At 43.1% G+C, this 26795-nt stretch overlaps 1 protein-coding gene across 1 annotated transcript; it reads left to right on the plus strand.

Moving 5' to 3' along the window:
• Window positions 1-1099: 1099 nt before the first annotated feature.
• On the plus strand, window positions 1100-26412 carry FRRS1L (ferric chelate reductase 1 like). The gene is made up of 5 exons (XM_079791257.1): window positions 1100-1401; window positions 10217-10301; window positions 12851-12989; window positions 16175-16421; window positions 20186-26412. The coding sequence occupies exons 1-5, from the start codon at window positions 1164-1166 to the stop codon at window positions 20356-20358; spliced, it is 882 nt and encodes a 293-aa protein (XP_079647383.1). The 5' UTR covers window positions 1100-1163; the 3' UTR covers window positions 20359-26412.
• Window positions 26413-26795: the final 383 nt, after the last annotated feature.

A 26795-nucleotide genomic window follows, 5' to 3' on the forward strand; every position in this document is an offset into this window, starting at 1 on the left:
TCCATGCTTTTCTGTCTCCATCATTACTTTATTTGCTCATGCAAGAAAAATAACGAAAAGAAAAAAGAAAAAAAAGAAAAGCAGGCAAAAATGCTGACTCTGCAATACCAGCATAAAAGGAACGGTGTCCATGTTTTCTAACGGAAGACAGCTTAGTTTGAATAGGTTATCACTCCAAAACCACCTCTAGAGAAGAACTCCGGGGCCTGGCACGCAGTTAAGTGCTTGGTGGGAATAAAGGGGCAGCTGAGTAAACAACCAACGTGAATTGCAAGCGGCAGGAACGGATTTGAGAGAGCTGAGCATTCAGCGTGGCCATCAGGCCTGGTACAAAGCTTGCTGCGGGGGAACCAGAGTACCGGCTGCCTCGCTCTGAAGGGGGCGGGTTATACACAGGCCCCAGCAGCCTCTGCTGGTGCCACACTCCACAAGTCTGGAGAGGAAGCAGGTGCCTCCAGCCCAAAGAGCTGGGCTCCAGTGTCCCCCTGGCTCAGAGCCCCTCGGTTCACCTCGAGTGGGGCTCTTGCTATTTCAATCTCCTCCTGTGATGCTGCCAGGGCATAATGGGTACAGTAAGTGCTTTATATAAACCAAAAAGTGTCTGAACGAGGTGGGGGAGGCAGCAGTTCTGACAAGGTGGGTCCAAGGTAACCCTTCCAGGGGAGCACTTCTTACACCTGCGCGTGCATTTGGGATCTTGGGGGGACCTGGGTGAAGTGCAGACCCTGACAGCCGAAGCCTGCAGTGCGGCGAGGTTAGTGGCGCTCACAAACGGGGGGGTGCTGAGCTGCTGAGCTGAGGACCACGTTCTGAAGAGCAAGTCCGGGAGGGCCACCCCTGCGTCCGCGGGGGCCACGCGCAGGGCGAGGAGGAGAAAGGGGGAGCTGGGAGGAAGGACGGGCGGGGTGGGGGCTGAGAAGGAGAGTGCGGGCGAGGAGGACAGGATGGCAGGGAAAAGGGGGAGGCTTCGGGCCCAGGCGAGGATGCGCAGACCGAGGCGGGGAGGCGGCGGGGGCAGGCGGTTCCGCGGCTGCGCGGGCTGCGGGCGGGGGACGGGCCGGCGCGTGCTGGCGGCGGCGGAGGCGGCGGCGAGGTCCCGGCCCCGCGCCCGCGGCGCCCCCGCAGCGGCCCGAGCGGCCAGGCTGAGGGCTCGGTGCGCGGCGATGGCGCGGCCGCCGGGGCAGAGCCGGGGGGTCTGGGCGCCGCTGTTCTTGCTGCTGCTGGCGGGGCCCGCCGCCTGTGCCGCCAGCCCCGGGGACGACGGCGCGGGGCCGGGGGGCCGGGGACCCCGAGGCCGCGTGCGGGGCGACGCGGGCGCCGACGAAGCGGTGCGGCGCCACGACTCCTCCTACGGCACCTTCGCCGGGGAGTTCTACGACCTGCGCTACCTGTCGGAGGAAGGTGAGGCTGGGGGGGTGCCGGGGGGCGGGAGGGGAGACCCGGGTGCGGAGCGGGGGCGGCGGCGGCGGGAGCGAGGGTGGGGAGTTGGAAAGGATGCGCATGGAGGCAGCCTAGCGCAGCCGAGGCCGGGCAGAGAGCGCAGCGCGCAGACCCCCATCCGCCTGGTGAAGGGGCCCGAAGAGCTGTCCGCTTTGCAGGTGGGGAGACTGAGGCCGGGCGGGGGAGGGTGCCAGCCAAGTCCTGCGAAGCTGCGGACAGGTGGGCTTCCCCCCCCACACACCCCTCCCGTGTTCAGCACCTGGCCTCCACCCTCTCGGCCAGGTTGGGGGGGGGGGGGGTGCCATCTGGCCCGGGCTGTGTGAGATTGGAGCAGCCGGCGGAAAGCAGAAATCCAGACTTCAAAGAGATGCTGCCTTATTTCCTCCCCGAATCTAGTACTGACCTAGATTCGCAAAGGCAAGCGCCCTGACCTCTCCGTGTTCTGTGCGCGCTCACTGCCCCGCCGCCAGCGCTGGGTCACTTCTCCTTCCCCGCCTCCACCCACTCCTTTTCTACCCGGCCTGTTAGGGTCCCCTGGTGTGAGCCACCATTGTGGGGCCTGCTGGGCCCGGAGACTGGGGTTTGTCAGCCATAGACCTCCCCGCGGGGATGCTTCAGTGAGCACAAAGCCAGTGATTCTGCTCGGAAGGAAGGGAAGCTGGCCTCTTTTCCTGCCATTTGGAAAGTAGTCGTTTTCATTTTCTTCTGCTAGGAGGAATAGTGTAAAAAAAAAAAATAGTGTGTGTGTGTGTGTGTGTGTGTGTGTGTGTGTATATATATATATATATATATATATATATATATATATATATATATTAGGATTTGAAATGTGTGTCCCAGCAACTAATATGTACTGGATATATCTGTTGCTGAGGATTAGGTTTAGCTACCTACACCAAATAAAGATTAATAGCTTAAATAAGATAGAAGTTTCTCTGTCATATACAGAAATCTGGAAGTAGGCAGCCCAGAACCGGTCATCAGAGACCCTGGATCTCTCTCTTTTTTTTAAATATATATTTTATTGATTTTTTTACAGAGAGGAAGGGAGAGGGATAGAGAGTTAGAAACATTGATGAGAGAGAAACATCAACCAGCTGCCTCCTGCACACTCCCTACTGGGGATGTGCCCACAACCAAGGTACATGCCCTTGACCGGAATCGAACCTGGGACCCTTGAGTCCGCAGGCGGACGCACTATCCACTGAGCCAAACCGGTTAGGGCTTCTTCACAATTCTTAGCGTGTGACTTCATGGGCCAAAATGGCTGCATGATCTCCAGCCATTACATTCACTTTCCAGACAGTAGGAAAGAGGAAGTGGGAAGAAGATCACTGACTATAAGGCGATTATGCAGAAGTCCCATATAACAATCCTACTTAGCCACAACTTAGTCATGTGGTCACTCATAGTTGCAAAGTAGGCTGGGATGTGTAGCCTTTTAGCTGGGAAGTAATAAGTCCAATTAAAAAATGGGAATTATTGTATTAAGGAAGATGGAGAGAATGGATTTGGGAAAATAGTTGGGCAGAGGCTTAACTGCTGAAACAGAGTCCTCAATATGCAGTGGCTTACGTAAGATGGTTGTTTTTGTCTCACATGAGTCAGGCTGGTCTGAGCTGGTGGGACAGCTCTGATCCACAAGGTCATTCATGGACTCAGGTTCCTTCCATCTGATTGCTCCATCATCTCCTAAGACTTGGTCCTCATCTGTGTGGAAGTTGAGTTGCTTGCATGTCCTTGTTCAAGCTTGAGGAAAGGAGAAGAAAGGAAGTTCGGGGCAAGCAGTTTCCTCTTAAGCTGGCTGTACAGATCACTACTGCTCACATTCCTTTGGTCAAGAACATAATTATATGACCTAGCTGCAAAGGAGGCTGGGAAATGTAGTCTTCTAGCTGGGTAGCCATGTGGCTAGGGAGAAGGAGAGAATAGGGGGGAGGGAGGCAGGGGGAGCACAACAAGCAGATGCAGAATCTTTTACTCTGGAAAAGAGTAAGTATCCCAAAGTCCATCTGCTTCTGAAAGTATCTAACACATATTCTGTTTATAGTCAGCCTATCCCACTGCCAGGTAACTCAGATGTGGCACATGAAAGCTTATATTCTCATTGGGCACATGGACCTAACAAATGAAGAACAAGATCAGATGTATCTACAGAGAGAATAAGGTTAGTTGTATAACCCAGACAGTTTTATGAACATGGACATAGGGTGGGCTGCAGCCATAGGAAGGCTTTATAGAGTTAGCTGGGAAGTATGAAAGACTTTGGTGAGACAGAAGAGGGAGGACATTTAGGTGAGGTAACTGCACAGGAGCAGCAGGGCATGCAGTGTGTATTCAGATCCTCAGTTTGCTTGCCCCTCTCACCCATTCTGCACCTGCAGCCAGAAGTTTGAATAGGGTCTTAGGACTTGAATCTTACCAAGCATCCCTCTTTATCTTGAGGTTCTTAGCCCAGAATCTATGTAGTATTTAGAACAACAGTAGAATGTAAAACAAATTACCACATGATTATGGCTAAATAGCCTATTCTGGTTGTTCTCTCAAAAACAAACAAAAACAAGAACTGAGCTGGGTGTTGGCTTAGGGTTAACTCCCAAGTAAAGCAAGCCTCCTGCTCTCTTCTCCCAGCTGCTAAGACCCATACGCCAGGCCTGAGGAACAGACCCTGAGTCTTTCCACAGCCACACGGGTGATGGTAGCTGGCCTGCCCTTGGGGCCATGCCCTGTATAGGAAGGAAAAGGGGATAACACCATACTTGGTTGCTATCTTTCAGGCACAGTGACCTGACCACTTGTAAGACATGGCCCAGTCAATGCGCTCCTGACCACCGAGTTCAGATCACAATTTTTCCTATCTTGGGAAAGAGCTGGTGGGGCCGTAGAGAGAAGAGCAGGGCCTGGGAGGGCAGAGTTCCCTTCATCTGCTTATATTCTGCCTACATCGACTGCATATTGTATGCAGCTACATAACTCATCGCCCTACACACAAACATTTGGGATGCAAATGTTACCTCCATGCTTTTCCCCTTTGAGATGCATAGACAGTTACCATCTGAGAATAAAAAGACCACACACACACACACACACACACACACACTTTTTCATTTATAGTATCTCTTCATTTGTTCTTTGGTTTGAACAAATATACACTGAGTGGCCAGATTATTATGATCTCTGAACGCATAATAATCTGGCCACTCAGTGTATATCCTATATAATAAAAGGCTAATATGCAAATTGTCCCCTTGACTAGGAGTTCGACCAGCAGGCAGGCCGGCCAACCATCCATGTCCCCTCCCCCTGGCCAGGCTGGCCAGACCCCACCCATGCACGAATTCATGCACTGGGTATATATATATATATATATATATATATATACACACACACACACACATACACACACACACACACACACACACACACACACACACACACTGAGTGGCCAGATTATTATGCGTTCAGAGATCATAATAATCTGGCCACTCACTGTAGTATCACCTTGCTCAGTGAAAAAGAAAAAGTAGAAACACTATATATATATATATATATATATATATATATATATATATATATATATACCGTACTTTCCGGCGTATAAGACGACTGGGCGTATAAGATTTTCCTGGGTTAAAAAGTCTTTTTATACGCCGGAAAATACGGTATATTGGACTATATTGATGGGATTAGATATAATGGATTAGATATATTTTCTACCGTATTTTCCGGCATATAAGATGACTTTTTAACCCAGGAAAATCTTATACGCCCAGTCGTCTTATACGCCGGAAAATACAGTACTTTTTATGGGCAGGAGATAGCTTATGATCTCTGAATCTTTTACTGAAACCGAGATAGAAAAATAAAACAAAGCACAAAAAAGGTAAATAATTTATAAAAATAATCTATATCTTTAAAGATAATCTATATCTAATTTATCTTTGTATCCACCATGAATCTAGCCCAATAATAACGCTAATTGGAGCTAATGGTTAATAAGTGCTTCCTACGTGCCAGGCACTGTTTTAAGTACCTTTTACATACTAACTTTCATCTTTACAGCAATACTCTGACTTAGATACTACAATTTTCTCCACTTTACAGTGAAGAAAACTGACCCACAGAAAATTTAGATATTTTAGCTAAAGCCACACAGCCAGGAAGTAGCAGAGAGCTGTATGGGATTGTTGATTGACTTTAAGGAAAAGGTGTGCAAGCTGTCCGCCCGCCTGGAACGGAGGGTCCCTAGGAAATGCAGAGGGACAGATGGGATGGGATACTTTTCTGAGTGGACTTGAGAAGAGGGGATTGGTAGGTAGGCAGTTGAGAACTGCAGGTTGCTGAATGGAGGAGTGCCTTGGCGAACGCTTTGCTAAACAGGCTCCGTGTGTGTGTGTGTGTGTGTGTGTGTGTGTGTGTGTGTGTGTGTGTAGCTTTCCATTTTCCAAAGTCCCAGGACAGCTTTACTTCATGATGTGGCTCCGCTGAGCGGAAACGACGACTCACGCAGTCCAGAAAGAGACAGATGCTGATGCAGGGGCTCTCAGAGACCTGCACAGATAATTTCTGGTTAAAATATCAAGGACTCAAGGACTACATTAATACCTGAGGGCTGTGATCCAAGCAGTTAATTAGAGGCAATAAATAGCAAACCAGAAGCCATTAACCACTCAGTGGAGGATGGCAAAACGGGCTCAAGGGATTACAGGAAAGGAATAGATGGTATCTGTGAGTAAGACAGGGATGGAAACCACAAAACCATATTGAGAACCTGAAAAAAAAATCAACCACGAAAATAAGTACCTCTTGTATTACAGGGAGAAAAAGTGGCTTCATTGGTCTCCACAACAGAATAGTTATTGGAAGTTTTTCAGGGCACATGTGAGAAGAAGGAAAGGTGGGGGGAGTTTTTTGCCCTAAACCAGTGGTCGGCAAACCACGGCTCGCGAGCCACATGCGGCTCTTTGGCCCCTTGAGTGTTCTAACGCCACTTCTTCAAAATAGACTCTCCCAAGCCGAAAACCGACTTCTGCGCATGGGCCACGAAGTTTCAATCGCACTGTACGTGCGCGCCCGCACATGGTATTTTGTGGAAGAGCCACACTCAAGGGGCCAAAGAGCCGCATGTGGCTCGTGAGCTGCGGTTTGCCAACCACTGCCCTAAACCAATATTATTTGGTCTCAATCTAAGTTTTTATTTTAGCAAAAAAGAAAACAAATAGCACCAAGCCCAGCCGGTGTGGTTCAGTGGTTGAGCATTGACCCATGAACCAAGAGGTCACTGGTTCAATTTCCAGTCAGGGCACATGCTTGGGTTTCGGATTTGATCCCCAGGGCGGAGCGGGGAGGGGGGGACATGCAGGAGGCAGCCAATCAATGATGTTTCTCATCTATGTTTCTATGTCTCTATCCTTCTCCCTTCCTCCCTCTCCAAAAATCAATAAAAACATTTTTTTAAAAAAATAGCCATCAAAATGGAGGGAAAGGAACAAGCAAAAACAAACAAACAAAACCCCAAAACCAGTATGAAAAATGGGGGATGGACAATGTAAGGGGAGAAGAAAGAGCTGGCCGTGTCTGGGGGTTCTAACCCATGTATCTCAAGACCAAGGCAGACAAGTAAGTGTAGGAAAGAAACAATGTTGGGGACCGGGCAGGGGAGGCCAATAAAGGTCTTTAAACAGTGTTGTGACCAGATCAGTTTCCCATTTTAGAAAGCTGGCAGGTGGTGGAAGAAGTGGGAGGAAGGTGGAGGGATCGGATAGGTGATGGTACAGTGTGAAAGGGCAGGCTCAGGTTTCTAGGGTGGGAATACTAGTAAAAGAATGGTGGGTGAGTGTATATAGCAGGTGGAGAAACCCAGGACTACGGTTTCAGGGTTGGAAGACTGGTGGGCAGTGGCATTCTTCACCGCCATAGGAAACATAGGAGGAAGAGCATTGGGAGGTGGGGGAGCTTAGTGCTGGGCTATGGGATTGATGTGCTTGTGGAATATCCAGGTAGAAACCCCATGTCAGATGGTGGGGCAAAGGTCTAACGGCCACCCAAACGAGAAGGTGTCTTTAGATCGCCAGGCAACTCCATAGACCAGTGATGGCGAACCTATGACACGCGTGTCAGCACTGACACGCGTAGCCATTTCTGATGACACGCGGCCACTGAGGCGGCCGCATGCCGAGGATGAAACATTTGCTGCTCCTGAGGATGAAACATTTGCGAAATAATGTTTTTTCCTCAAAGTGACACACTACCCGAGTTATGCTCAGCTTTTTGGCGAAGTTTGACACACCAAGCTCAAAAGGTTGCCCATCACTGCCATAGACTGTAACAGAATTTATTATAGGGTAATTTCCCTCGGGGAAGATTGAGCCAGAGGGGACAGACGGCCCAGCACTTGGCACAAATTATTCTCTGCTACCGGACACCTGTTGCAGTACTTTTTGCAATAGTATAACTCGGGGACTAATGATTGACAAGACAAAAGGATGAAGAATGCAGTAGCTCCTGGTGGTCTTGTGATAGATGATTGCTTATAATCAATACTTTTTCCAGTTGGATATTTATCTCTGTTGTCATGCCATTCCAGTCATTACTAATAAAAATATTTATGGCTACATTTTATGGAACACAGATAATCATCAACTAGAAGGCTTCAATATGCTTGCTAAGGACAGGGAGGTTGGTCAAAGGTCACAGCATGAAACTTAAAAATGAAATGAAATCCAGAACACGCAAGGTGCATACCCTTGACCAGAATCGAACCCGGGACCCTTCAGTCCGCAGGCCGATGCTCAGCCACTGAGCCAAACCGGCTAGGGCTGGAACCTGAACTTTAGATCCAGGTTCTGCTGCAGGTACTTTTGGTAATTATCTTACCAGGTCGTCATGCTGGAGTTTTAGGATAATGGTCTTGGGGACATAAAAGACTTTTTGCAACCTAGCAGGATCTTAGATACTGGCACATAGTCCCAACTTATTTTATGCCAAATAGATAATTTTTAACTCCAGGGAAAATTGTAATATTGAAAAACCTGCTTATATTCTGATGCCAGCCCCAACGAGTATACTGAAGTTTATTTCTGGCATTAATGACCCAGAGTTATCACAAGTGAAAGGGGTGGCCCACAAAAAGACTGTCTTCAGTTCAGACCAACCGGCTACCAATTCAGGGGCACCCACTAGAATGTCTCATAGAACTCAGGAAGGCACCGTCCCTACAATTAGTATAGTTTTATTATAAAGGAAACAGCTCAGGAACAGCCGGTGTAGACACACGTAGGGCGAGTCCAGGGGACTCCCGAATGCAGTTGCCAACCCTTCCTCGTGGAATCAGGGTCTGTCACCCTCCTGGGACCGCACCGTAGTGAGAAATACCAGGAAGAACATTATATGAAGAGGCTCAGCATAGTTTGTAGCATTCAGCAGTTGTTCAATATAAAGAGAAAAACAAAAATCTCATCTAAGGCAGGCCTTGCCAAGGTACTAGGGGTGAGTTCATTAAATGTTTGACCAAATAGAGCAGGCTAATTTTTTAAGTTGATAATTTTGTATGGCCCGCAAATGGTGTTATAAATACCCAAATGGCCCTTGGCAGGAAAAAGGTTCCCCACCCCTGCCCAAAATACACAGTTGTGTGCCAGGAAAATGCAGTCCAATGGTTTTGTGTGTTTTTTCCTTAAAAGATAATTCATAGAACAAAATAAAAACAACATTACAAATAAAAAAGAAACAACACCAAAATAATGGGAAAAGAAAAACTAATAAGACAGTAATTTTTTAAAATGGGTATTTATTTTCCTAATGCTATAGGGTGATTTTATTTATTCATTTGTCAATCATTTATTCAGTGGCCAGTGCTAGGCTTGATGCTGGGCAGAGAATACAAGATGAATCACACTTGGCTCCTTCGTACACCGAGGAAACAGTCTAGGAGAAAATTATTTTTGTTACAAACTGGAAGCATAATGCAGGCTTGCCCTTCAATGTATGTTTTAATGCATTATGATGCCAAGCAATGTTACAATAAAAATACACAGCTGTTAGAAATGATGTGTGTAAAGAATTTAGTGAGATATGAAAATGTTATATGCAGCTTAATGAAAAATGGAAGTTCGCAGTGGTGGAAAAATTCTATTATCACATATATAAATGGAAAACCTCTAGTACTGAATATATAAGTGGGTCATTGTTAATTTTTTAAATATGTTTTTATTGATTTTAGAGAGAGAGAGAAAGGGAGAGGGAGAGACAGAGAGAATCATCGATGCGGGAGAGAAACATCAGTGGGTTGCCACACCCTGACTAGGGATCAAACCTGCAACCTGGGCACGTGCCCTGACCAGGAATCAAACCAGTGACCTTTAGGTGCACAGGATGATGCCCAACCAACTGAGCCACACCCACCAGGGCTATTTTTTTTTTCTCTTGGGGCATGTGTATTGAATTAAAATTGTGATTTTTTAAGCTCCCAGGTCACAGTGGTGAGCCAGTGTTCATGTGAAATTATGCCCCCTCTCAGTGCCTCAGTTTCCTTGCCTGTAAAATGAGGGAAAAGTCACTTATTCTCAGCTAACATGTAAGGCTCAGTTCAAAGAGGTGTACCCTGTATTCTCCTCTCATGAAGAGGGTGATTAGGCTTACACAGGGCCCTTTTCGGAGGCCTTATATCTACATCTAGATGGGTGTGATAGAAAATAGTAAATGTATTATTTTTTTTAATTCTCATTGAAAAAGTTGTTACTGGACTTTCTAACCATTATTTATTCTCACTGTCCAGGTTACCCTTTCCCTACTGCTCCTCCTGTGGATCCATTTGCCAAAATCAAAGTGGATGACTGTGGTAAAACTAAGGGATGCTTTAGGTTGGTAGACCTGTGAGTTGGATAACTTTAAGACTGAGATGTTGCTTTATTTCTCAGGATAGAATTGAAATTGCATGCAGCCCATTCTAACCAGGGGCCTGTACTCCTTCAGACCTTCGGCAGGGATATGGCCTGTTTCTGATAGCCACCCCAGTTTTCAGTCTTAAAGGCCTGGAACACTGGGACATGCTTCATTTTGACTGTGCTGCCATTGGCATCGTTGTCTATTCCTAACCAATTGGCTGTATGAAGAAGAATCACGTGACACAGAATATGTTCACGTTTATTAGGAGGGGCATGGCCAAGACAGACAAGGATAAACATGTCTAATACCCAATTCCTTTTCAAATAAATAGTCATGATGTATTGACATCTGTATGATATTAACTAGTCATTAAGCACTGGTTATTGTAGCTAGCACTGGTTATTGTAGTGAGGCCTTCCATGATTACTAATAGTATTCTATCATGACATGATGGGTTAGAGCTAGAAAACAGTAGTAGAGACAGTGGGCCTCCCACAAAGTTAGCTCTGGTTTGTTGCAAAACTTCCTTCTCTTTGAATTTTTTTTTCTGAAACAAATTGTCCTTAAGTAAAGATTTGGTTGATCACTGTTCTAAAGTTCTGATTTATATTTTTTTTGGTCCATTGCTCAAGATCTATGGGGGAGAGGGGGAGCGGGACTGAATTATAGGGGTTTTGAGCTTTTCTTTGGATTACCAGAACATTCTAAGGAATAAAAATAATCCAATAATACTAATATTAAGGATAATGGCCTTTAATGAATTATTCTGGTCACTAAGGGATATTTTTGAGAAGTGAAGGAATTTTCGTACCCTGCTGGCTTCAGGGTGACCTCTTTTCCGGCCCATTCACTCCTCCTCTAGCTGTTCTTAACCTTTTCCACCCAAGTTCCTTGCTGTCTGGAGCTTATACCTCACCCTGGCTGCTAGAGTCCCTGCCTAGTCCTTGCCTCCCTCCTCAGTCAGCACTTAGTGGGTTTGTGTCTTGTTCCTTCAGATAGCTTCCATCCGAGTTTCGATGGTCACACCCATTGCTACAATTTACTGTCACCCTAAAAAGGGTGTAAAAGAGTGTTCCTCAAACTAGGGCTTGTCAGTTCTTAAAGGACCCACAAGTCCTCTGTAAGGAAATTTACATTTCTGTTCTCAAGAAAGAAACAGATCATATATACAAAGGACAGACGTATGGCTGCCAGATGGGAAGACAGTGGGTGAAAAAGGTGAAGGGATTAAGAAGTACAAATTGGCAGTTACGAAATAGCCATAAGGATGTAAAGTACAGCATAGGAAATACAGTCAATAATATTGTAATAACTCTGCAAGGTGCCAGGTGGGCACTAGATTTATCAGGGACATCACTTTGGAAGTAATATAACTGTCTAACCACTATGCTTACACTGAAAACTAATATAATATTGAGTACCAATTGTAATTGGAAAAAAATTTTTAAATTAAAAACATTGCTCAGGTAAATTAAAAATAAATAAATAAAATAAATTTGTGTCTTTATTTCAATGGTGCTTCTTTAAAAGATCAATGTATGCATTATCTGATTCTGTGGAGAAACACCTTATAGTGCTGTATGCTTTAGTGTCTGGATTTGTGATTGTATTAGAACCTATACAGCAAAGGCAAATTCTATAAATAGATGATGCATCCATGCTCAGTGAATACCAGATGAGGTATTCAGTGGGTGCATTGTACATGCCAGGGTTTTGCAGTCATTCAGATAAAAGTGGAGGAGAGTGAGTCATGTTTAATAGAACATGCTCAGTTAAAAGACCCCGCATAGTACAGTCAGACATACCATATGTATGTTGGCGGAATTTTACTTTAAGAGAAACCGCATCATCCATCACACGAACGCTGTCAGTTTAAATGTTCCTGGTTTTGTAATTTAATTTGTATTTAATTTGCAACTTGGTGTTCATTTAATTGCAAAATTTAAAGTAGAAAGAATTGGTATACATCTAATTAACAAAAATAATTTAAATTATTAACTCGGAGAATTTTCTCATTTAAAAGGGATTCAGAAATAATTCAGTAATAACTAATATTTGAGAGACACTAATATAGTGTAGAGAACACTGGCTGGGAGTTTGGAGGCGCAGGTTCAAGTCCTGTTGCAGCTACTGACTCACTATGCAACCTTCCCATCTCTGGGCCCCTATTAATATGTAGATAAAGTGAAGCAGCTCATCTATGAGGTCCCTCCCAACTGAGTGAAACTGTTTTTTGAAGCAAAGATCTAATTTATTCAGTAATGTTGCTTAGCATCCTGCCTGATCCATCGATGTCCTTTTAATGTATTTTAAATAAGAATATGAAGGAGTCATGTCTGTTTTTTATTAAATTTATTGGGGGGTAACACTAATTAATAACATTACATAAGTTTCAGGGGCATGTTGTATAATTACCATCATATTCCATTGTGTGCTCACCACTCAAAGTCTAACCTCTTTCCATCACCATATATTGGACCCCCTTTACCCTCTTGAGTCACGTCTGTTTTGATGTCCCTTATAGATATGGAAAACCAGGCTGTAATGCAGAGACCTGTGACTACTTCCTCAGCTACCGGATAATAGGGGCCGATGTGGAATTTGAGCTGAGTGCAGACACAGATGGCTGGGTGGCAGTTGGATTCTCTTCAGACAGGAAAATGGTGAGACGCACATCACGATAGAAGCTTATTTTTCTCTTTCGTTTGCTGTGTGACTTGAGAGTTTAGAGAGCTCTAGAGTTTAGCGAATGGGCATGGTGAAGCTCCCATTGCCACTTTTAAATCCAAGAAGCTAATTTCTGGCATTTGGTTGCTTTTGCAAAGCATCACAAAGCAAAGAAACTCAGCAAAGCAGTATAATGAGTATATTAGTATGGCTCTCTGGTTGCAAGTTAAAATAATTTCAAGCTAGCTTAAACCACGAAGGCAGGGTTGGTTTTGAGAACACAAGATGTTTCATGGTACCTCTGTTTATCAGCCATTTCCACAGACATCCTGCAAGGAAAGTCTCCAAAGCTACATGGCTTTTAATAGATTTATTTGTTGCTCATGTGTGCGCATTGGCTGGGGCTCAGCGGGGCTTGGCTCCTGTCCATGTGTTGGATTTAGGTTTTTTCCCTGATCATTCTGCAACCAGCAACTCCCAAGGCATGCTATTTTCATGGCAGAGACAGGAGTGCAAGGGCAACCCAAACTTATTTCAAACCTCTGCTCGTGTTAGAGCTGCTAACACTCACTCCATTGCCCAAAGCAAGTCACACAGCCAAGCCCAGAAGGAAGGGGCCTGGATAAACACAGCCCCTACCGAGAGGCCCTGCAAAGGTATGGGTGTGTAATATAACGACAGGGGGCTGAAGAATTGGGTCTGACAATTCAGTCTTCCACAGTTCTGCTGGGCGAGCACACATCTGGACCGCAGAAAGGACTGTGACTAGGCACAGGCAGGCCACCAGGGACCCAGGCAGCTTGCCCATCTCCTGCCTTTGCTCCTCTCTATGCCTCTGCTGCCGCCTTCCCTCCTTTCTCTGTAGCCCGTCATTTGCCACTTCATTGTGTCAGGGTGCTTTCAAAACAACCATAGGCCTCTGCACCCTGGCGCATGCACTTCTCTTTCCCCGGCCTGTTTGAGATCCAGGCAGTGAGAAGAGGGCAGCCCAGACCAGGGTCACGACAGTGGTGGCGGTGAGAGGTGCTCAGATTCTGGATACGTTTTGGAGGTCAGACAGGCTTCGCTAATGGATTGGACATGGGATGTAGATGGGTGGTAGGAGGAAACTGAGAGAATGGTCCAGGCAGTCAGAGCTCCCGGGGCGTTTTGTTCTTGGAGAGGTCACCAGGAGAGGTGACCTCAGTTCCCAGTCCAGGCAGTAAGACAACAACGGGTCCAACGGGTAAGATTGCGCAAATATGAATCTACATCTCTTATCTCCGACTGGGGTGTCAATAGGAGAAACAGCAGGTGCGTGCCACACCAAGGGGCTGGCTTGGGTGGCAGCTGACCACTTCCTGTCCTGGACTGCATTTGCAGGCATGGTGCAGCTGTTAAGATGGGGTTCAGAGCTGGGAGGTTGAGTGAGGAGCATTCAAATTTTATGTTTGACATTATGCTGCCTAAAGGCTTTTACATTACCGATTTCTCTTTTCTTCTCCTATTATTTCAGGAGAAGCACAGGTTAATTTTTTTTTCAAAACCTGATAGACAGGAAAAGCAAAATGGAACCCCCTTTAATAGCCTTTAACTTATTTTGAAATGGTGCATTATTTTTATTAGACTTTATTATTTTTTAATCTTCACCCACGTATATGTTTTTTTTCTCACTTTTATCCTCACCTGAGGATATGTTTATTGATGAGAGAGAGAGAGAGAGAGAGAGAGAGAGAGAGAGAGAGACATCGATGTGAGAGAGAAATATCAATCCGTCGCCTCCCATACACTCCCTGACTGGGGATTGAACCCGTACCCTGGGTATGTGCTCTGACCAGGAATCAGACCTGCAATCTTTTTGGTGTACAGGACAGTGCTCAACCAAATAAGCCATTGGCCAGGGTTAGGTTTTATTTTTACAGCAGTTTTATCTTCACAGCAAAATTGAATAGCGGGGTACAGAAAATTTCCATTGACATACGTAGCCTCACCCATTATCAACATCCTGCACAAAGTAGAACATTTGTTAGAATTGATGAACACCTTTAATATTTTTTTACTTATTTTGAAAAGTTTTTAAACCTACACACAAGGATAGTACAATATAAGAATCACCAATTGATAACTTTTTTATTGTGGTAAAATGTACATTACATAAAATCTACCATTTTAACCATTTTAAAATATACAATTCAGTGGCATCAATTATATTCTCAGGGTGCAACCATTGCCACTGTCTGGTTCCAGAACTTCTTTACAAATGATAACATTTGCCACATATGCTTTATCTCTCTACTGCTGCTACTATTATTGTTATTATTGTTGTTATTATTATTTTCTGGAAACTTTGGAGATTAAATTCATTTACTTATTAAATTCAGGAAGTTTAACATTGATCTGATGGTATTATCCAATATATGGTCCATTTTCAAATGTTGCCAGTTGTCCCAAAACTGTTCTTTATGGAAATTTTTATTTTATGACCCAGGATACTGTCCAGGAACACCACACCATTAGTTGTCATGTATATTTCATCTTCTTTAATATTAAATAGTTCCTTAGCCTTTTAAAAAAATTTGGTCTTTTATGATTTTTTTGATGATTATAGGCCAATTTTTTCTTTGTAGAATGACCCTCAATTTGGATTTGTCTGATTGTATTTTTAATGATTAGTTTAGTTTCTGTGTTTTTGGCAAGAATACTATATAGCTGGTGACGTATTCCTTTCTCAATATCATATCAGGAGGCATTTGATGTCAGCCATTGTGATGTTAACTTTGGTCATTTAGTGAAAGCTTTTTAATGGTATTTAAAATAATTTTGGGGGTGGGATTTCAAATGACAGAGGTAATGGGATATCTACTTCTCAGTGAAATTTCTGTGTTATTTTTTGTTAGTCTTCATCCGAGGATATTTTTCCATTGATTTTTTAGAGAGTAGAAGGGAGCGGGAGCGACAGAGAGAGAGAAACATCAATGTGAGAGAGACACCTCCATTGGTTGCCTCCCACAAGAGCCCCAACCAGGGCTGGGGATCAAGCCTGCAACTGAGGTACGTGCCCTTGACCGGATTCGAACCCAGGACCCTTCAGTCCACAGGCTGACGCTCTATCCACTGAGCCAAACAGCTGGGGCTGAAATTTTTTTTTTAGCAGAGAAATTTGCAAAAGACTGACTTTTTTCTTCATTATTTTCCATGCCAGGGTGGTGACGACGTCATGGCCTGCGTCCATGATGACAATGGCAGGGTCCGCATACAGCACTTCTATAACGTAGGCCAGTGGGCAAAGGAGATCCAGAGGAATCCTGCCAGAGATGAAGAAGGCGTTTATGAGAACAATCGAGTCACCTGCAGATTTAAACGCCCCGTGAATGTTCCCAGAGATGAAACAATTGTCGACCTGCATCTGAGTTGGTATTATCTGTTTGCTTGGGGCCCAGCCATTCAGGGTAAGCTTGCATTTTGGCATCTGGATTAAACATTGGACACCCCTGTGCTGGTGTTCGTTATTTATTGGGCAAGAGAGTGATAAGCTCTTGGGATAATATTGTAAAAAAAGGAGATATGATCCTGCCTTCAGGTTATAACGGATTTATCATTCACACGGACATGCAAATGGATAAGGTATACAACATGCGTAGCTTGACTAATACAAGATAACATATGATGAGTTAAGTGCTGAATGAAACAGATCACCTGACTACTATCTGTGGGCTGTGGCTGTGTTTAATTCTCACCTGCTCCCATTTATTCCTTACCACATCCTTGAGACGTAAAGGTATTATATTCTGATTCTAGAGACTAAGGAACTTGCTCAGGGCACTACCACTAACTAACGGAAAACTAATATTCAACCCTAGGTCTGCCTGGCTCCAAAGTCAGTGATAACTCTTAGCCCTTATGCTCTAAATACAAACAAACAGCCAAAACCAGTTTGGCTCAGTGGATAGAGCGTCGGTCTGCGGACTGGAGGGTCCCGGGTTCGATTCCAGTTGGGGGCATGTGCATTGCTTGCGGGCGCGTCCCCGGTGGGGGGTGTGCAGGAGGCAGCTGGTCGATGTTTCTCTCTCATCGATGTTTCTGGCTCTCTATCCCTCTCCCTTCCTCTCTGTGGAAAATCAATAAAAATATATTTAAAAATAAATAAATAAAATAAATACAAACAAACAAATACTGAGCAGGAAAGGGTCTCTGGAGATTGACAGGCATTTCAGTGTGCTCACTTTATGACTATCCTGATGGTCACAAATCCACCAAATTATTCTATATTTTAGCCCGTTACCCCTCACATTTTTAACGTGCACAGACATCGCCTGCCTTTATCGTTAAATATGCAATTCAGTGGCCTGGGGAGAGGCCTGAGATCCTGCATTTCTAACAAGCCCCCATGGATTTGGTCCGTTGCTGACCTCCCTTTGGGGGGCAAGGCTCTTCCAGCATCTCCCCAACAAAGACCTGAGGATGTCATGAGACCTTTTAGCAGCTGCTAAAACCAAGTCACGCTGTGTCTTCAGCATTTCCCAGCTGATCAGCCTAATGGCCTGAGAAGCCTGGGCATGTCTTGACTGCAGTCTTTTTTTTTTCTTCTTTATTGATTAAGGTATTACATATGTGTCCTTATCGCCCCATTGCCCCCCCCCCCACTTATGCCCCCACCTCCCTGGTGTCTGTGTCCATTGGTTAGGCTTATATGGATGCATACAAGTCCTTTGGTTGATCTCTCCCCCTTACCCCCATTCTCCCCTACCTTCCCTCTGAGGTTTGATGGTCTGATCGATGCTTCTCTGTCTCTGGATCTATTTTTGTTCATCAGTTTATGCAGTCTTTGTGTGAGAACTCTTCTGGCTCCTGGGAGTTTCGTCTTCCTTTACTGTGTGCCTATCAACTATATATTGCCCAGTCTGATCTACCTCCCCCACCCCCCCTTCAAATTGTTTCCATTGATTTGTCTGGAGCGTTCATAAACTTTTTTTTCTGTTTCTAATTGAAAAAACATTGGGATGCCTTCAGGTAGATTTTGTGACAACTTTCCCATTTGCGTATGTCCCAGATTAACACCAGTGGATCTGCAATTATGTCTTCGAGTACTTTCAGTACCCTGGGAAATTAATCATATCTTAGCCTGGAGAAAGGAACTCGTTTCAAATGATGAGATTTGGTGTCTAAAACGTTGGGTTTGTGCATTGGTTTTGCCCCATGGTAGCTGTATCTAGCCTTTATATAAATTCTGAACTCCAATTTATTTATATCTAAAATGGGGATAACAATAATTTCGACTTTATAGAATTATTGTGAGGATTAGATGAAAACAAGTATTTGAAATCGCTTTACAAACTGGAAAGTGCCGTACTTCAGCAGTTCATCTTCTTACACATTTGGCATAGTAGCCCGCATGGCAGGCCTTCCTGCCTTGCCAGGTAAGATCACTCAGGACTTCTGTTCTTCTCACTGTCTCCAAACAAAACAGGCACATTCCTACCCCACAGCCAGGCTTGTGCTTTTCCTGTCTCTTGGACGCCCTCCTAACACCTCTCTATTTTTTAAAAAAATGTCTTAATTTATTGATTTCAGAAAGGAAGAGAGAGGGAGAGACAGATAGAAACATCAATGATGAGAGAATCATTGATCGGCTGCTCCTGCACGCCCCCTACTGGGGATCGAGCCCGCAACCTGGGCATGTGGCCTTGGCTGGAATCGAACCTGGGACCCTTTAGTCCACAGGCCGATGCTCTATCCACTGAGCCAAACCGGCTAGGGCCTAACACCTCTCTATTGATGAAAACTTCTCATGCTCTTAAGGTCTCTCAGAGGATAAACTTTGAGCTAAGGTTTGAAGAGGGGCATGGATTAGAGTTCTCTAAGGAAGGCATGAACTAGAACTGCCTGGTGAAGCCTAGGAGTCTGCAGGGGACATCAGGTAGGGGAGGGGAGGGATTTGCTGAGAACAACCTGAGGAGTTTGATTTGTGCTAACAGGAGCCAGCATGGACACTGGAGCAGGGAAGTGACATGTCAAGTTTGGTGCAGCTTCCCTGGCAGATAGGACCTTTACCTGAGCCCTGTTCCCAAGGAGACCTTTGCTCTGAAGTCATCATCTGCCTTAGTCTCCCTCACCCAGGTTTCATATGGATTATTCATAGGGCTTGCATCCATATGGATTTCATATGGGTTAGGAGGTCAGGCACTTCTAATCAGCTTATGAAGTAGCCTTTAAACACAGCCTTTCCCTCTTTCCACTTCTAACCAGGTCAAAAACAAGCTTTCTGTTCAAATATTTATTTGGGCCCTGGCCAGTGCTGTTCTATAGTCAGAGTGCTGGCCTACTCACCAAAGGGTCGTGGGTCTGATTTCCGATCAAGGGCATGCACCTGGGTTGCAGGTTCAATTCCCCGGCCCCAGTCAGGGCACCTGTAGGAGGCAGCCAAATGATGTGTCTTTCTCACATTGATGTTCCTCTCTCTCTCTCTCTCTCTCTCTCTCTCTCTCTCTCCCTCTCCCTCTCTCTCTCTCCCACTCTCCCTGTCCCTCTCCCCCTCTCCCTCTCCCTCTCCCTCTTCCTCCTCTTTCTCTCTTTCTCCCTTCCTTCCACTCTGTCTAAAAATCAATGGGAAAAGTATCCTCAAATGAGGATTAACAAAAAACATTTATTTGGCATTTTAATCCTCCTACTTCCTGTACTGTTCCATCCAACTTGAGCAAGCTACCACTTTATGTTCCACAGACAATGTGAGAGAGGCTTCCACCTGTAAGGGAGTCTGGTGTACTCAGGGGTTGTTAATAATCCACATATAAAATATATATTTGAGGAAAGCAATTAGTAGCTCTTGCTCTTTGAAATCAAAGTATGGTTTTCCATTTGGTATTAATAATATAAAACTCATTAGAGACCTTAAAAGTAAGCATTCATACAATACTAAGTAGCAGACTTAAAACTGGGGTGCTGTGGGGAGACCCATAGCATTGTTCTGGTAGTGGGTGTGCAGATTCACGAGAACTTGTCTTTTTGGATAAATTTAACTAACTTCTCTGTTCATTATTATATGTGCAATTGTAAGGAATTCTGATTGTTCTGATACCTGATTCCAGATCTTTATAATCACTGCTTATGTATTCAACATGAAAGATTTTTGTTTTGTTTTTCTGTTGTTATAATATATCATTTTCAATATGTACTTTTCTTTAATTGCCCCTTCCTTTTCATTTCTTTTTTAAAGGCTCTATCACCCGACACGATATAGACTCACCACCTACTTCCGAGCGTGTTGTCAGTATTTACAAGTATGAAGACATTTTTATGCCGTCAGCTGCCTACCAGACCTTCTCTTCTCCATTTTGTTTGCTTCTCATTGTTGCCCTGACTTTCTACTTATTGATGGGAACCCCTTAATCACAGCTGCAACGCCAACACATTCCATGGATTAGAACGTCTTTAGTATATATATATATTTTTAAAGAATATGTAGTATAATTTTAGCTTCTATTATTTTAAAAATAAAAGGACTCATGATTTCAGCTTTTTGGAAGAAAAAACAAACTTCTTTTCTAATCAAAGAGGATTGTTTAATAATGACCCCATACTTTTGGAAAATACTTAAAACTTTTCTAAGTTTTCATATTTGAGCTTCACAATATCTCTGAGTTGGTTTGATGAATATTATTATTGCCTTCTTACTGAATGGGGTTTGAGACCCAGAAGGCTGCCTTTTTGTGACTTGGTCAGATAACAGGTAGCAAGGTAGATAAAGAGCTAGGCATGGGATCATGTCCCTAAAGCACCTCTCCTCTTCCAGCCACAGCTCAGGAGACTTACTTCGAAAATTACTAAAGAGAACTTTACTGCATGGACATAGTTCACAGTCAGCCTTTTAGGCAGAAGAACTTTCAAATTTCCATGAAGCTTAAGTGCGTTTGGATAATTACACAGCTGATGGGAAGAATGGGGGAGATTACAATAATATGAAAATGGTTCATATTTCTTTGAAATTTCTTCTCAATTAGTGAGTAGCTACGAGAAACCTTTTTTTTTTATTGCTGTTGGAAAGCTTAGAAACAGAGTTGACTGATCCTGAAGATGAAAATTATGTTAATGATAGAAAATATGGGCATTGTTAGCAGTTAGAATTCAACCACTGTTTTATAAATTAAGGTACTCATCTGTGGTTACAGCCTATTCTGTTGCCAGAGTAACATACAGTGGGAATGATTACCAGTGAACAGTAATATAACAGACAAATCATCTTAATAAAAATTTAAAGCATTTTGACAATAATCCAACATTTTGCAGATTGTGGAATTAGGGATAGAAACTTTTTTAAGATGAGATTTTTTTTATTATTATTATTAGAAAACTAGAGGCCCGGTGCACAAAATTCATGCAAGGGGCTTGGCTCTCACAGCCCGGGCTTCGTCCGGAAGGTCTTCCGGAAAGGTGTCTGGTCTAATTAGCATATTATGCTTTTATTATTATAGATGAGAAATGACCCGTAAAGTGAATTCACCTAGATTATTCACTCAGACTTGTGAATTGGATTGGCAGTCAGCATAATTTATAATAATGCTTTGACTTAATGGAGTTCCTTTTTTCAAAGGAACGCAAAGGTTCCCTTTGTTCCAAATGTCTGTGTTAGCAGCGCATTTAGAAGAAAAGAATCCTTGGATGTGGTTCTGCGGTTGAGGCATTTCCATTGTAGAGCTCTGGAGTCCTCTGGCTTGCCTCATTGCTTTAAAGCTGGCTCCAGCTTTGTGGGTTTTTTGATTAAACAACACTGGAGACTGTGGTTTCTAATGCCATCCTTGGAATTCATGTCAGGCGAGAATCCACCTTTTGAGAGAACTTTCAAATTCTTCTGAGCTGAACAGAAAGAAGAAAAACATCAAGATTTCTGTGACGTTGCACAGTTCACCAAGCTCATCTGAGGGACGTAGGAGAACTAATCCTCGTTGTAGGTGGGGAGAGGTTAAACGACATCAAGTGAGCAAAGGAACTGGGTAGGATTTATGAAGTTTAAGTCCCTGGTTCCACTTGACTACCACTGCCTAACTAAGCCCTCTGGTCATGGCCGAGGCTGGGTTGTAACGTCACCTTCGCAGCTATGCTGGTTGTTGAGCAGTGAAGATACTGAGTGTGCAGGTACCCACATTGTAAATAAGAGAGCCAATATTTTTCTGTTTCATTCTCTTATGTGTATTATATCTCAGCTACAAATAGATTAAAACTAAAGAGAGACTTCAGCTAGTCTCTGTAGCTGGCAGGGAAGCAATAAATTAATGGATTTCCCTTCTGCTTACATTTCAAGTCAAGCTACTTATTTCACAAATTGTTTCTACCAGTTTTCACCAATTGATTACCAGTTTTGCACATTTCTGCTTGGAACCTTCCATGATTGCTCACTGCTGTTAGTGTAAAATGCAAGCCACTTTGATCACCTCCAGTATCTTCTTTTGTCACCACTCCTCACTTGCTATGACCCAGCTCTCAGTTCTTCAGACCTGCTTTCTTACCTCTCATGTTCCCTGTGCCCAAACATTCTCCATCCACTTCCTGTGCTTGACGAACTCCTGCTCATCTTTCAGGCCACAGCTTAACTATTCTACCCTCTGGACTAGGTAGATTTAGGTCCCTGCCAAGTGCTCCTAATAGCACACTGGGCTTCCTCATCACACTTTACTGTAATTGCTGGCTCCTCCTCCCTATGCAGGAGTAGCCATTTCTTGTTACTCATTGTAACACACACTACGACATGGTAGACACTCAGCAAACATGTGTTGAAGGAATAAATAAACTTCTGTGGCAAGTTTCTTTGGAACAGAAGACTTGTATTTCATATATATTGTCAAACTGGCTAACATTTTTATATTCTTCCACCAGTGATCAAACCATAAGTCATCTCTTTAGCAAACACTGAACTCATAATCCAACATTTTGCAGATTGTGGAATTAGGCATAGAAACTTTTTTAAGATGAGATTTTTTTTTTTGAAACATAAATAGAAAGATGGTTAATGAGAATGCTGTTTTGCCCTGCAAACATAGTTGACATTCTTACCAATGATCATTGTTCAGAAATAAGAATTCACAGAGCTGGGTTGGAGAACAGCATTTAACATCATCTCAGAGAGTGTCGTCCATTTATAGACACAAGGGAGTTAAACCCTGTAGACTCCAAGTTCATTCATTCTTACCTAATGTAAGAGAATCAACTTCTATTTTACCTCTGCATTCAACTTTCTAACATAGTACTTGGTACAGAGGAGATACCCACCTGTGTTTTTGTAGAATAATCAAGCTATTTGTATTAAGTGCTGTTCTAAGCACTCTGTGTGGATTAACACATTTAATCCTCACAACAACCATAGGAAATAGATTCTGTTAATCCAATTATACAGATGAAAAAACAGGCTAGTCATTTGGCACAAATTACCTGTGCTGGCAAGGACTTTAGAGACCACTAAATCCAATGCACTTATTTTACAAAGGGGCAGCTGAGGCCTAGGGAGGTGGTACTATTTCCTACCCACTCATGCCTTCATGCACATACAGTAAAACTTATTAAGTGGAACCCACTATCCACACTCAAATTAGCTAGGTACTTCGTTCTCTCTCTCCCCCGCCCCCGCCTTTTAGTAATTTATAAGGAAAAGACCCTTTGTTTGTTTTCTACCAGCTTTTTTTCTTCTTAAAAATATTTTGATTATTTTATCAGTCATTTTTAGAGCTTTTAAGCGTGTTTTTTAAAAATTAATCCACAGATTGGACAAGACTAAAATGTATTTGTCTTGATTAATTTTTAAAAGTGGCTTGCCTAAAACCCGGGTCTTCTAACTTGGAGTCCAATGCCCTTTCATTGCTCCCCAGTCATCTCAAAGGTGAATTGGTAAACATGATTTCAGACAAAATGCAGGAGCCATGTTTAACTGTCTTAAGTTGGCTTTTGTCATTAAGGAAATCAGGAAGTTTGGACAACTCAAGTGGATTTCCATCCTGAGGGGTTTTTACTACTATTTCTGTAATTAAGTTTACTGTCTACATAAAGGATATGTGTTTGAGAGAGATGACCATAGAAGTGGTGTATCATTCTTAGCTCTAGCCTAGGGCTCAGCAAGCTTTTTCTATAAAGGGCCAGATGGTAAAGATTTTAGGCTTTGCACTCTCTGTTTCAACTGTTCAACTCTGTCATAGACCGTGCATCAACCAATGAGCACAGATGGCTGTATTTCCATAAACCTTTGTTGACACTGAAATTGGAATTTCACCTAATTTTTACATGTCACAAATATTCTTCTTTAGATTACAAAAACATCTAGTCCTAGCTGGTTTGGCTCAGTGGATAGAGTATTGGCTATGCAAACTGAAGGGTCACAGATTTTATTCCAGTCAAAGGCACGTACCTTGGTTGCAGGCTCCATCCCAAGCCCCAGTTGGGTTGCATGCGGGAGGCAACCAATCAATGTGTCTCTCTCACATCAATGTTTCTCTCTCTCCATCTCCCCGCTCCTTTCCACTCTCTCTAAAAATCAATGGAAAAATGTCCTCCGGTGCAGATTAACAACAACAAAAACATCTAAAAATGTAAACACCATTCTTAGCTTGCAGACCATTCAAAATTAGGCAGCAGGTTGGGTTTGGCCTGTGGACTGTAGGTTCCCCTTGCTCTCAGGAGACACGCCTATGTATCAGGATCAATTGTCAAGTACACTGCTGGTAATGCATTACTGGTTAATTGCAAAAATATTGAAGTTAGTGAGTAATTTGTTTATAAGATATAGTTGATGAATTGTTATCCTGATAATGGCATTCCCCGGCACTTACATTCTGATAGACTTCCCAGAGTTGATGGGAAAGTGGTGGCAGTTAAGTCGGCGCTGGGTAAGCAGCCGTTTTATTTTACCTAAACTGTGGCAGCCGTGAATGACTTTCACTGATGAATTGCTCTTCATGGTGGGGATTACCATGTTTCAGAGTAATTTATTTCCCTGCAGACATTTTTTTTTTACGTTTTATCAAAATCTGCTGCAGCTGCCGGAATGTTTTACACATGTGACAGTGTCATCTACCTTATGTATCATGATGGAAAAATGTTTGAGAACCACCGCAATAGGCCCAGGTCGGAGATGTGTATACTTCGTTGTATATAAATGTATGTCTTTTTGTTCTCTAAACAGAATTGGTTATGATCTGTGAACAGGTTATTCTCGGTGTTTGTATATAGATGTGTACATACAAGATGAGGTCTGTGTGTGTTTATACATAAATGCCCCTATGTACATACCATGACCATCTGAAGGTCTTTGCCAAGATGGTTTCTGTTTCTGAACTCTTGGATGCTTTAAAACCCAAGAGGTAAAAAACATTGTATGTATTACAGGCAAAATGACCCTGGAGTTTATAGAAATTTAGTTTGTAGAGAAGATTCCTAGATCCTATATTAAGCCTTGCCTCCTCCAATCAACATTGTACGAATTGTTAAGAACGTATAAAGTATCATTGTTGAGTCTGATGTTTCTATACTGTTACTTAAGAAACTGAGATGAGTGTTAACTGAGTACATGGCATGTTGATGCAACCCACCTGTTTTGTATATAATTCGGTTCTTTCTCTAGTTCTCCAATTACTTAGTTTCAGGTTGGACTTCTTTGTTTCTATGTATAATAGATAACTTGAGTATAAGTTCCTTTTCATAAAAATAGTGGCTATGCTGATGTGATTTCAAATAGGGCTGCAAATTTAAGTGAATCATTCATCTCTGGAGTTTTTCACTTAAAATATACTGATTTTTTGACTAATATTTTCAGCCCGCTCCCCCCTGCTCCCCAGATATTTGCTATTGGGCAAGTAGCTGTTCAGTTCCATTCTTCTGGAGAGTGAGCGATTCTCTCGGGTCTCGGGGTGCTGAAGGGGTTGTGGCCTTCACCGAGGTCACTAGAGCAGTTACCATTTCATCACATAGCAAGTCCTGGCCACCTGGAAGAGTGAATGCAGCTTCCCCACATGCCTTATTCCCACAGCTGCGCCAACATGCCGGAACAGTCTGGCTCCAGGAGTATTAATATACTTTTTTGAGATTGTCTATAAAATACTATTTTGTAAAAATGATGCCTTTCAATAGACATTGATGGGTTATATTTGTTTTATAATAATTATGTACCTCATGTTCGATTGTGATTGATTTTTGAGATTTATGTATATTTATAAGCCTGTCCCATGTGAATTTTTACTCTTAAGATGTGAGGTACCTTACTAATAAATACATGGATTTCTATCTATGTCAAGTAACTGTAGCAATATTCCTAAATGCTACCTAAATGATTGTACTGTCCATTTGCCATCACAAATACTTTTATCCCTAGAGGATTATGTCACAGTTACAATATATTAACTAGATTTAAACTTTAAAATATAAATTCTCAACATGGTTTGACATTCGTCCTGTTGATATAATTAAAGGTAGTTTATGATTCCTTATTGCTTTGCTCTGGTGCCTTTTTGGTTTTCTGTTTGTTTGCTTTACATCCTTTCATCAGTAAAGTCTCCCCAAAGTTATAGACGTTAAGAAGACGATAGCCCAGTCTTGTCTGACCAAGGGGAAGATTATGTTGCAGCCATCAGGTGAAAATCACTGTAGAGAAACAATTTGCAAAATAAGTCTGTATTTATAGCTTCAGCTTAATACCTTTCTCAAATAGTAAGGGGATAATAATCCCACTTAAAGTGTGTTTTGTAGTTAATAGCGCAGAACTAGCTGTGAGAATTTCAATGGTCAGCCATATTGGTAACTAACTCATAGTAAGTTTGGTTGTAGAGCCTTATGAATCAGCAAAGAGGTGC

This window comes from Cnephaeus nilssonii (genome assembly GCF_951640355.1).
Source record: "Cnephaeus nilssonii genome assembly, chromosome: 14".
NCBI classification, from domain to species: domain Eukaryota; kingdom Metazoa; phylum Chordata; class Mammalia; order Chiroptera; family Vespertilionidae; genus Cnephaeus; species Cnephaeus nilssonii.